The 12,311-nt window shown below is 54.1% G+C and overlaps 1 protein-coding gene and 1 long non-coding RNA gene across 2 annotated transcripts in view; one reads left to right on the forward strand and one right to left on the reverse strand.

Moving 5' to 3' along the window:
* HS3ST4 (heparan sulfate-glucosamine 3-sulfotransferase 4) overlaps positions 1–5,126 on the reverse strand; it is a 402,056-nt gene extending 396,930 nt beyond the window's left edge. Inside the window, exon 1 of the mRNA XM_025920115.2 lies at positions 4,355–5,126. Within this exon, the coding sequence (XP_025775900.2) occupies positions 4,355–5,091 (737 nt within the window). The 5' untranslated portion in view covers positions 5,092–5,126. The remainder of the gene's footprint in view (positions 1–4,354) is intronic.
* The window catches only part of LOC147573045 (uncharacterized), a 334,969-nt gene that overhangs the window by 182,126 nt on the left and 140,532 nt on the right, over positions 1–12,311 (forward strand). The gene's annotated exons all lie outside the window — the stretch shown is intronic.

Genomic DNA, 12,311 nt, shown 5'->3' on the forward strand with positions numbered 1-12,311 from the left:
GCATCACCCTCACAGAGAAGTTTTCCCCAGCCATCTGATCTAACGTAACACAGGCGTGCATACACGCACACACACCAATTTCCCTCTAGACCTCTACTATTCAAAGTGAGGTCCAGAGATCAGAAGTTAGAAATGCAGGCTCTCAGGCCCCTCCTTAGACCCGCTGAATCAGAATCGCGTATGTTAACAGCATCCCAGGTGATCCATACCCACTTGAAGTTTAAAAGGCACTGCTCTACTAGGCGCCCTGCCCGGTGGAAATATAACCTGAGTCACGAGTGTCGTTTTGAATTTTCTAGTAGCCGCATTAAAAATGTGAAAAGGAAGACTGTTTGCTGTCTCCCCTCCCCACCACCAAAATGTCAGTTTCAGGAGCACCGAGTGCTTACTCGCCGCTTTACCCCCTGTCCTTAAAACAGTACCAGGTACGTGCTAAATATCATCACGTTTGTTAAATGTAAGAAGGTAGTATTATACATGGGGCGGGAAGAAAGTAGCACCGTGAGATTGGACAGATGTGGGCAGCTCAACCACGGACCAGCTGAGCAATCCTGGGCAAGGGATTGGTCCAGGAGCCACCTGTAAGTTCACAGCCCTCACCGTTACGCTCAGATGTGATAGGACATGTACAAAGCGCCAGCCGCTGTAAGTCACAGGTATTCCATAAATGCCAGAGCCTTTCTGGCGTCCTCCCTCGTTCTCTCTCCAGATTCCACGTGCACCCAGTGCTGCTGTGACCACCTTCCTCTGGGAAGCAGGAGCCAGGCCATGGGAACCGTTTTCCTGAGTGATCTTCCCCAGCCAGGGGGCTGAGCGTATTAACTGCTGGCAGCGAAGACAGCTTGAAACCAGGGAGGGTCGCTTCCCATCGCCCTGGAGCTGAGTGGTTTCCAAAGCAAAGTAGTCACACGGTCCCTGTACAGCCTGTAAACCACAAGGGAGGCAGCACCTCAAGGCAGCCCTGTCACCGTGATGAGTTCTGCTGGGTCGGCCCGCCACCAGGTCCCGCCCCTTAGAGGAGTATGAGGTCTGTGCCCAGACACAGCTTGGATCAGCCCATTCTGAAAGGTGCATTGTGGCTCTGCCTGTTTCCGTTATTGGTTTGGGGGGGTGGGGAGCGGAGGGTTGAGTCTCCCCCCCCACCCGTTAATCACTGGCCCGTGTCAATCCACCAAGGGAGGCTTGCTTCTCCCCAGCTTTTAACACCCCCCATCCTAATCCATTAGTCTATCTTGCCCGGAAATCGGATGCACATGTCCTAATCTCAAAAGTGTTTTTAAATCACATTAGATCAACAGCAACGGGAGAAAGCAAAACCCGGATTTAGACATGACTGGTGCGACACCGAGAAAATAAAACCCCCAGGGCTGCTTAGCCGGGATGGGGGGAAAGCCCGAACCAGTGTCACCCAAGCACCTGCCCCAAGGTCTTCTCCCTCTGGCTAAAAAAACAAACACCAGAAACACTCGCAGAATTAGCAGCCTATGGGGAAGCGCACGGCGAGGAAAGAGAACAAGTCGGGGAGAATCAAAACCTCCCATCAGTCTGTGGCCCTCTCATCTGGCAAGCAGAGGAAGATGCTGCACAGACCACACCTCGGGTGGGGAGCAAGCGTGACCGGTCAAGTACACCCGCGACCGCGTAGAGATGCAGCTGTCCGACACTTGGTTTCCGCTCGGGTCATGATCTCAAAGCTCCGTGCATTCCAGCCCCCTATCGGGCTCTGCACTGACAGGTGCAGAGCCTGCTTGGGATCCTCCCTCTCCCTCTCTCCGTCCCTCCCCCACTCACGCTGCCTCGGTCTTTCTCAAAATAAATAAATAAACGTTAAAAAAAAAAAAGGTGCGGTTGGACCAGAGACACAAGAGGAAGGGTTTCTCTTACTGGTCTGACCTGATGCCACTGTTTCCTCTTCTGCATTATAATGAGGACGTCATCCCTCTTCCTCCAAGGGAGAGAGAGAGAGAAGAGCCTGAAGACAGAGAGCCTCTGAAAATCCCACTTAAACAAGCCTCCAAGCACTGCTGTCCCTGGTAAGGCTGGAGAGGTACCCAAGCAGCCCCGGCACACTCCCAGGGGCCCGAAGGGGTTTCTAGAAGACTTAGCAGCCAGGTCGGGGTGGCTAACGATACCCTCTGCCTTACAGAGATGCTTCTCGGGCATTTGCAGTCAGCACCACTAAGCACTGTAAGGATCTGCCACGGGGGAGACACTGGGGTAGAGGATGGGGCACCCAGAGAAATCGCATGGTCCTCCCAAGTGAGGATCAAGGGAATCTGCCCGTGTCTTCAGTAGAACAGTTCTGCAGATGGGTACCAAACATTCACACTCAGCCCCGAACACCACACCAGGGATGGCTGGGAGGACCACAGTGCTGGGATAGTACCTTCCACAGCCGTATCACAGCAGTCTCCACGCCTTCTCCTCTCAGCCGCGGTCTGCAAGAACATTAAGAAAACCTGGCATCTCCTAGCTCCTCGTTCAGAAAATCCCCCAGCCCCGTGGACGGGACCTCCTGACCCACATTCCACCCTGCAATCCTTCATCCAACTTTAAGTCGTCTGAATGAAACACTCCCTTTTCTATTTCCAGCTGCTGCAAAGCAACCCTAACACATGTCGGAAAGATGTGATCTTTATGCCTCTCTCTCCCCCGAAACGGCACTGGACACTTCTCCTGAGATACACAGCTTTAAAATTAGAATTGGAAAAAGCCACCGTTTCCCTCGTAGGGCCAAAGCTACCCCACGGCAGAGACCAGAATGCCCCCCAGCCAAACCAACCAAGCCAACGAAACCAACCAAACGCAGCCCTCCCAGACATCATACCCCCTCTCTATTTTGCTGTTGTGGCGCTAATCATTCTAACACCTTTTTAATTATAATCGCAAACTGGAATCCATGGCTTGTGATGTTATAAATACTGATTTTCCAGTTAAATTAGGCATTTGCTGTTTTATGTTTTGATAGGAAGGGGCTGTTTGAAGCCTCCTAAAATATTGCAATTAGTTCTCACTGTTGAAACAGACAAGACATTAACAGACACATTTGCTGTTTCGGTTTAATGTGCTGGAATGTTTATGCCTAAGTGTACTTCTCTCAAGCTTTGAAAGCATAAGGCATGTTTTTTAAAGTGGAAGAAATCAATCACAATACACCCATTTATTATCTTTTTTTTTTTTTAAGTTAAGCTATTTCTGAAACTTTCCCAGGCTGTAATTTAAACTTGGAAAGCACAGCTCTTCAACAGGAAGGAGACTTATCAGGAAACAACCCTTGTATTTTACCTATTGGCTCGGTTAAGATGATAACATCACTTTAGCTGACAAAGCCTGTGTTTCTGTTTGACAATTGCAATTAATTACTGAGATGCAGCCGAGATGGGGCCAGCCATCCAGATCTCTTTTCCAGAGAGATATAAAACCAGAGGAAAAAAGCAAAGAAAAAACACACCCCCAAAAAAAGCAAAGGAGGTTTGCGTTTTAGCATCTACACCAGTGTCGTGTTCAATGTTATGGCTGGCAAGAAAGCTGCATTATTAATTTATGTTACCTGCACCTAACTTTCTACTCCGCTCTTCTCCCTTTTTCTCCCCACTGGCAGAGGGTGGAAAAGGCGAGAGGTGAACATTTCACAAGACAGAAGCTCCAATCTGTAGGGAAGGAGGCGCGGGTTACAGAAAGGGCACCGGCACCGGGCGTAAAAACTCACAGGGCACCAACTGGTGCTCCCAATGCAAAACCTACCCAGCGGGTGGATAGAAAGTTCTGGAGATGGGGGCACCCTCCGTCTTCACTAGAAAGCCAGAACTGGCCAGCATCACCTTGTTTAACCGTTCCCGGGTCATTTGGCTCTAACCTGAAAAGACTAAAGTTGGATTCCAGCCACGCAAATGCGTTTCAGGGCTATTCTGAGACATTCCAGGGGATCTCAAAGCCCCTAGATCAATCTCGCTACCCTGCTTCATCCCCCGCCGCCGGCGTCCCCACACACGGAAGCGCAGAGCCCCGCCAGAGCCAGGGCTGGGAAACACCCCGCGGGCACGAAGGCTGGGGATTCCCAGGCTCGGAGCTGGGCAGATTCGGAAGGCACCTCCCCGGACGAGGAGCCTCGAGGCGGGCAGGGCAAGGCGACACCTCCACCCCTCGCCCTGAAATAGAGTCCTCCTTGACCGGCGTCCAGCCCCTCGCCGCCGCTCCCCCAGAGCAGCCCCCGCCGGGGCTTGACAGAGCCCTCGCTGGGGCCAAGGGCTCCCGGGACCGCGGCGCCCGGGTGTCCGAGGGCCCGGAAAAGCGGCGGCTCGCCCTGCGGGTCTCGCCGCGCGTCCACCCCCTCCCGCCGCGCCCAGGGTCCTACCTGTACCACTCCAGCCCCTTCTCGTAGTTCCTGTCGAAGAAGTGCGGCTCTACGCCCACCGCCCGCACGTCCGGGTGTACTCGGATCGCCTCCAGCAGCGCGCGGGTCCCTCCTTTCTTGACCCCGATGATGAGCGCCTGTGGCAGCTTCTTCTCCCCGTAGTCGGGGGTGCTGGCGGCGCCGCCCCTCTCGCTGCTCCCGTTGGCCGCTCTCCGGCCTGCGAGCTCCTCGTCGGTGGTGCTGGACTCCTGCGCTTCCCTCTCCAGCAGCGCGCTCTGCGCCGTGATCATCTCGCCGGGGGCCAGCGGGGTCCGGAGCCAGGCGTCGCGGGCGCCCCCGCCGCCGCTCGCCAGCCCCCAGCCGTCGGCCCCGGGGGCGGCGGGCTGCTCGGGGGGCTCGGGCGGCTCCCCGCGGCTCGCGTTGTCCGGCGGCGGCGGCGGCGCGGGCGGCTGCGAGGGGGCGCCGAGGCGCACGGGGGGAGGCGGCAGAGAGGGTGGCGGCGGGCTCGGCGGGGGCTCGGCGGCGGCGCCCGGCGGCTCCTGCAGCGCCAGGGGGAACTGCAGGGAGCCCGAGCCGCCCAGGAGGCTGTAGCACAGGTAGGTGACGGACAGGGACAAGGTGCACATAAAAAGCAGCTTGCGCGCCGGCGGGCCCTTAGCAGAGGCGCCGGGCGGCGGCGGCGCGGCGAGAGGTGGAGGCGGAGGCGGAGGCGGAGGAGGTGCGGGCCACGGGGCCATCGCGGCTCCCGGCTCGCGGCGGCGGCGGCGGCGGCCCCCGGCGCTGCCCGGACATGGTTTCAGCCGCCGCCCCCGCCGCCGCCGCCGCCGCCGCCGCCGCCGCTGCCCAGCCGCCCCGGCTGCATGAAGCGACGCCGCTGCGCCCCCGGCCCTGGCCGCTGTCCCGCTGCGCCGGGGGGGAGCCCGGCCGCATGGCCCCCCCCCCCCGCCCCACTCTTCCCGCGGAGTCCGGGCGGCCCCCCCCCAACCACCACCACCCCCCTCAGCCGCCGGCAAGGGGACCGAGGGGGGCGCGCGGACCCGCCGGCCGCACCTGCTCCGTCTGCGGCGCCCCCGCTTCCCCGGCTCCGCCGCGGCTCCTGCTTCAGCCCCGGCCGCCGCCGCCGCCGCGCGCTGTTGCGGCCCCGAGTTCCTTCCCCGCTGCTAACTTTCTGCCGGGAGAGCGGAGAGGCGCGGAGGGGAGGAGGAGGGGGGCCGGGCGCGCGCCCCGCGCCGCCGAGGGAGGGGGAGTGCGCCTCGCGCGCGCCTGCGGAGGGGGGCGCGGAAGCGGAGGCGTGCGCTGGGGCTGGGGCGCCCGGGAGAGCGGAGATCGCGCCCCCCCCAGACACGCGGCGCACTGGAGGCGTGCCCCGCCCAGCCCCGCGTGCCTCCCTCTCCCCGGGGAGCCTGGGACGCGGCGCTCTCCATCCCTCTCCCGATACTTTTAGGGACACGGAGACCGGCGCCAGCCGCCGGAGCCGCGCACCGGGGAGCTGGGGGCCCGAGGACCGAGAGCTGTCGCTTCCCCTCTTCCCCTGGGACTCCAGGCCGGCTCGGCCCGTCCCTGACCCGCCTTCTCTCACCCCGGATATCCTCCTGCCGGGGGTCCGGCAGTGATTTCTTCTCCGTTTTCCCCCACAAACTTCCATCTTTGCAGCCTCCCCATCTTCTGGGTGGAGTTTTGACACAGACCCCCAGGTTTCCCAGCCCCAGAGCTTCCGCCTCTGTCCCGCCACCGGGTGACTGCGCCGTCTGCCCCCAAAGATGAGGCCGTCCCCTCCCCGACACCCTTCACGACGCGTACACCTGCGCCCCTTGGGGCGGGGGGCCTTAGCGCTAAAGGAGTTCCGATTTCCCTGGACTGGGATAGACTGAGCCCGTCATCGCTCTGCACGCCTAATGAGCAGGGACACGTTAGGTTGCAGGTTGTCCGTGTGCATCGCCTCCCTGAATTTTTTTTTTAAGTATATTTTCTTTGCCGAGAGATTGCCATCCCTCACCTCCCTCTCCTGGGGGGAATGGTAAACATCAGAAGGCTCTGGAAGATTCAAAACTAGACAGTGCTCCCCGCGGCCTTTTGCTCAGGGAGGTGGCGGCATGGGAGGGAGAGGCAGCGGGATCAGCTGAGGCTCTCTAGGGAACCCTGCTTCCTGGGGACGGGGGGGCTGGCCGCGCACACCCCCGGGGCCGGCTCTCCCAGGCGCTGGCTCCGGTGAGTCCTGTTTACCGTGCTAGCCGCCGCTGGGTGCCTGGTGGGTCTGCTTTCCCAGGGCCGGCTGATGTGCTTGGCATCTCCGGTTTTGTTTGATCGCATAATAGGAACAACAGTTGAAAGAAAATGTATATAATGTCTAAATATTAACTAGATACCTAGTGCCAAAGAGAGGGGAAATGTTAATCAAGTACGATGAAGAACACGGACTTTTCCCTGAGTGAACAAAAGCTCACTGCTGCTCTCAGCTGGACATGAGTTTCCTTCACTGCTGCTTTCGCTCAGATAAAGATTATTCCTTTATAATATATTTTTTATGGTGCACTGGAGACCTCTGAAATGCAGAGTCTGGTGTCTTGTAAATCATTCCCTGTAACTAGGGACGCTTTTTCAAACACCACACAACTGCATTACTGTAATGTTAATGGGAAGGGGCCGACTGGAGCCCGGAGAAACACTAGCTTTGCCCAACCCTGTTTCCGGTCCAAACCCAGTTCTGGGTGGTCAGCCAGGAGGCCCGGATCGCAGGGAATATTGCCACTGCCCTGGCCCCTCTCTCTTTCAAGGCCCAGGTACCAGGATGCCCAGCGCATCCTGGGCCCGGGGCTCTGGCTCTCCGTGCCTAGAGCCCAGTTTCTCAGTGCGCTATCTCAACCATCCACGTGAACCTGCTCTGTATGTAGCTTTACTACACATGCGCTTTCCAATTTGGAAAGGTTTTGATCAAATGGTTTGAAAATTTAATCCACCGCCCCCCCCTCCCGCCAGGTGACAAACTGAGAGCTGAATGTGGCCAGCACAGTGCTATTAAGAAATGTGAACTGGCTGCAATATTTTTAAAATTGTTTTAAGTTTTATTCATTTATTTTGAGAGAGACAGAGACAGTGTGCATGGGGATGGGGCAGAGAGAGAAAGAGAGAGAGAGAACCCCAAACAGGCTCTGAGCTGGCTGCACAGAGCCCGAGGTGGGGCTCAAACTCACGAAACCGTGAGATCATGACCTGAGCCGAAATCAAGAGATGGTCGCTTGACCAACTGAGCCACCCAGACGCCCCTGGTTGCAATATGTTTAACTTGAGGGCTTGCTCCCACCCTCAAAAATCTGGGTGTGAGGTTTCTGTTGAAACAGGAGACTCAGCAACTTTGGGCCCTGAGCTGAGAAGCCCACTGTATGGAAAACGTGTGCCCTGTTCTTCACAGAGGCCACCCAGATCCTTCCCACACCTTTCTGTTACTTGCCTGGGCATTGCCAATGAGGAAACCTGCCAGCGTCCCTTCTGCCTCTTGTCCCCAAACAGTCACACTTGAGTAAGAGACTCTCAATGGAATAAAGGGCATTGGTGAAGGGTCAGGCCCCATAACTGATAGGAAAGAGGTGATTGCGGGGGAAGGAGTTCTGTAGACTTCTCACTTCGGCAGTTGCCTATTTTTTTCCTGCTTCTGATCCAGGCTTTTTCTGGGAGCAAGTTTCTGAGAAACCTGTAATGAAAAGTAGGAGCCACCTACATAGAACTCAGACTTCATTCAGCAATTCCTGATGGGTCTGGAGACTCGACAGAATTTTTTTTTTTTTTCTGTTTCCACTGCCAAGACCCATGCTCATTCAGGCTTCTCAGAGTTTTTACAACATTCCTCCAGCTGGTCTCCAGGCCGCCAGGGTGCCTCATTTCCAATCAGTCCAGATATCAATAGCAGATCAATAAGGAGTCAATCGATCATAGCTCTGCTGCTAATGCCCTCTATGGCTCAAAACCTCCCTCTCACTGCCTAATTAATAAGCTCCAACCCCTTTCCCTTTGGACTCAAGGTCTCCTCCCACCTTTCATGTGACTCCCAGTCGCCCCAAACCAAAGGGTACCTACCCTCCCAACATACACCTTGCGCAGTTCCGTTTCACCGCTGTATGCTCAGGTGATAGAGTTAAAGCAAAGCTGTCCTTTGCTGGCTTAAGTGGCTTTCGGACAGGTCATGCCTCCTCTCTGAGCCTCAGCTTCTGCGTATATAAGTCACAGATAATAAGACTCCCCTCAAATTGTTTTTATAAAGAATTAGGGGCGCCTGGGTGGCGCAGTCGGTTAAGCGTCCGACTTCAGCCAGGTCACGATCTCGCGGTCCGGGAGTTCGAGCCCCGCATTGGGCTCTGGGCTGATGGCTCAGAGCCTGGACCCTGTTTCCGATTCTGTGTCTCCCTCTCTCTCTGCCCCTCCCCCGTTCCTGCTCTGTCTCTCTCTGTCCCAAAAATAAATAAACGTTGAAAAAAAAATTAAAAAAAAAAAAAAAAAGAAATGAACTTAGGTAGCATCTGCATGAATACCCGACTCCTTGCCTGACGTGCGGTGGCTACCCATAGTTATTTTCGTCTAAACATTGGCTCCTGCCATGCCCTATTTCTTTAAACCTCTTCCTTGAAAAATACGTGTGTGCCCTTTCTTCACACCAGCCCGGAGTGTAAGGCAGAGTTCACTTTCCTAATCTGCTCAGTAGCATATACAATGCCAAGTCCAATGCCTTCTGTGGCTTTTTTTCTTTTTGAAGCAATACAAACTAACCCTGGCTAACTTCAGCTTGGCTTGGTTTTTTAATCGAAGAAATTTACTGGAAGGATGTATGATAACTCCCATAATGAAAACCAACAGACCAACAAGAAGCAAAAATTGGCTTTGGAATATTGTCCGCTCTCCTGTGGCTGACACAGGAGAGATCTATTTTCTTGGCCCCTTAAAGTTAGGTATGACTCCGGCTAATGAAACTTGAGCAGAAGTGAAATGGTATGTTCTGGGCAGAAGCGTTGGGCAGACAGTGGGAGATTCCCCAATGGCAATGTGTTTTTCCTGCCTGGCAGTTGCACGAGACAATGGATGGAACCCCTCTTATCCACGACCTACTCGATTCTCCACACTGAACAAGGTTAAGAAAGTTCCAGCCGCTGATGGCATGTAGCACGATCAAAAAACAAACTCGGTTGTGCTCAGCTCCTGAGACTTTGCGGGTTGATTGCAAATACAGCACAGCCTGGCCGATCCGACTGATGAAAGCGTACCTACCCTTCATCTCCTCTGCTATTGAGCAAAATGACTTCAGTAAGCCAATATTAGAACTCCCTTTCACAGAGTGAACGAATGATGCCAAGACAGTAGAGACAGAACTCTGGTCTCTTATCTAGCAAATAGACTTCCCCGTTTTGTCTTTTACCTGTCCATAAAAAGTGTATCTGTGGCAATCTGGAGGTAAAGCTCCAGACAAAACCAATGTGGTAGCGAAGAGGGAAATTATATACTTATGAAAAGAGCAAAAGATTTAAAACACAAGAATGCCATGACCTTGCGGAACCTTGCGTGAGAAAGGATCTCACTTGGGAAATCAGGAAATACTTGGAGCTGAAACAGCAAAATCTGGCAAATGGAATTAAGCGATACTTGTACGAAAGACGGCATCTCCAATATACTTCTCCAAAAAGAAAAAAAAAATGAAAAACAAATGAACTACATGTTCGACTCAAGAAGCCAGAAAAAGAACGAGAGTGATGTCAGGAAAGACATGATCACGACGAATGCCAAGCCTTTGTTCCTATCTGTGTGCTGTTTGTCTATTGCTAAGGACTAAGCCTGTGCCTCCTCAAAATCCGTCCGTTGAAGCCCTAACCCCCAATGTGACCATGTCCACAGATAGAGTCTTCAGGAAGTAATTAAGGTTAAAGGGAGGTCATAATGGCGGAACCCTAGTCAGAGAGGATTGTGGCCTCATAAGAAGTTGAGGGGTCATCCCTGTTTCTTCATACACCCTTCCGTGTGAGGACAGCCAGCACCTGACCAGTTCACGCCCTCATCTCAGCCCTCCGGGCCCCGGAACTGGGAGAAAACGCATTTCTCGTTGAAGCCACCCTCTGTGGTATTTTGTTATGGTAACCGGAGCTAAGACCTACGTGGTTCATGGTTTGTAAAAAACGCTGCAGTCCCCGTTCCGGTGTGTGTTGGGGTTGGAGAGAGGGTCCCACATCGGCAAGCATCGGTTGGACACCCGCTGGGGGCCCTACAGTCATCTCAGTGGTGACACTGTGTATGCAGAGATATTAACAGGTCCCACAACTTTAGCGTTCAGTCCACAAGACTGTCCCCACTGCAGAAGCCAGTCTTAAGTCGGGGTTGTTACCTCTGCTTATGACCTACTGGCTAGAAGTCAGAGGCTCCCAGGATCCCCTCTTCAGGCTCCCTTAATTTACCAGAGCAGCCCACGGAACTCAGAGAAACATTTTACTTCTTAGATTACTAGTTTATTATAAAAGTATACAATTCAGGAACAGCCAGAGAGATGCGTAGGGCAACATGTAGGGAAAGGGTAAGAAGCTTCCATGCCCTCTCTGGGGGCGCCAATGTCTGGCCCCTCCACGTGGTCTCCATCCCGGAAGGAAGCTCTCCAAAGCCTTCTGGGTGTTTACTGAGGTTGCGTGACTTAGTCATGATTGAGCAGCTCATTGGCCATTGGTGATCAACCCAACCTCCAGCCCCTCTCCCCTCCCAGGAGGTAGGGGTGGGGGATGGTTTACTGAAAGTTCCAGCCCTTTCCTCAGAAGATTGGTTCCCCTGGCAACCAGGCCCCCATCCTTAGGTTACCTAAGGGCTTTCCCAAAGTCACTCATTAACACAACAAAAGAGACTTTTATTGCTCTTACCACAGGAAATTCCAATGGTTTTAGGAGCTCTGTGCCAGTCCCGGGGTTGAATACCAGATATATAGATATATTTTTTTAATGTTTGTTTATTTTTGAGAGAGAGAGAGAGGTCAGGTCAGGGGAGGGGCAGAGAGAGAGGGAGACAGAGTATCTGAAGCAGGCAGGCCTTGAACCCACGAACCATGAGATCATGACCTGAGCCCAAGTCCAACCCTCAACCCACTGAGACACCCAGGCGCCCCCAATATATATTTCTTATTATAGATCACAATATCACACTGCCCCACCTGGTCTTTTAACAGAGACCCCTTATAGCAAAACAATCATAAAGGTCAAAATTACCGGCACCAGTCAGTCACTAATAACTACCCAGTCCATCATCAAATGGTAAGAAAAAGTCTCCCAGGATGAGGGCGCTCAAATTTGCAGGTTTCCTTTCCATCTCGTCCGGTTCCCAAAGCAGAAGTGGCCTCAACCGAGAGGCGGCTTCACCCTTTCAGGCATCTGATGTAATTGAACTAAGAGACAACATCATCTCTTGCCCCGAGCTTCTTTCGAGGTGGTAGTGTAATATTGATTTCCCTTATTACACAACCCAGTCGTTCATTCCCTTACCTCAGCGACTCTTTTTCCTTCTCTCTATTTATATCCAAACTTTCCAGGGCGCCCGAGTGGGGCTTCTGCTCAGGTCATGATCGCCTGGTTCACGGTTCGTGGGTTCAAGCCCCGTGTCTGGCTCTGTGCGGACAACTCAGAGCTTGGAGCCTGCTTCGGATTCTGTGTCTCCCTCTCTCTCTGCCCCTTCCTCGCTTGCACCGTCTCTCTCTGTCTCCCTCAAACACCAACAAACATCAAAAAAAATTTTTTTCAATGGAGGAAAAAAAAAAGAAAAAGTTGAGAGGATAAAAGAAAAACTAATCGTCCCACCAGCGCCCTCCCCTGGCAAGAATTGCATAGGCACACCGGCATCTTTCCCTGTCCCGTCTCTCCCACATCCACCAGAAAAACCCACACGTCTGCACTTTGGGGACACTCCTTTATCCCTCTCGTGTTCTTGTTGAGGGTGAGCACACGCTCAC

This window comes from Puma concolor, chromosome E3 (genome assembly GCF_028749965.1).
Source record: "Puma concolor isolate L17-30 chromosome E3, mPumCon1.1.hap2, whole genome shotgun sequence".
Taxonomy (NCBI): domain Eukaryota; kingdom Metazoa; phylum Chordata; class Mammalia; order Carnivora; family Felidae; genus Puma; species Puma concolor.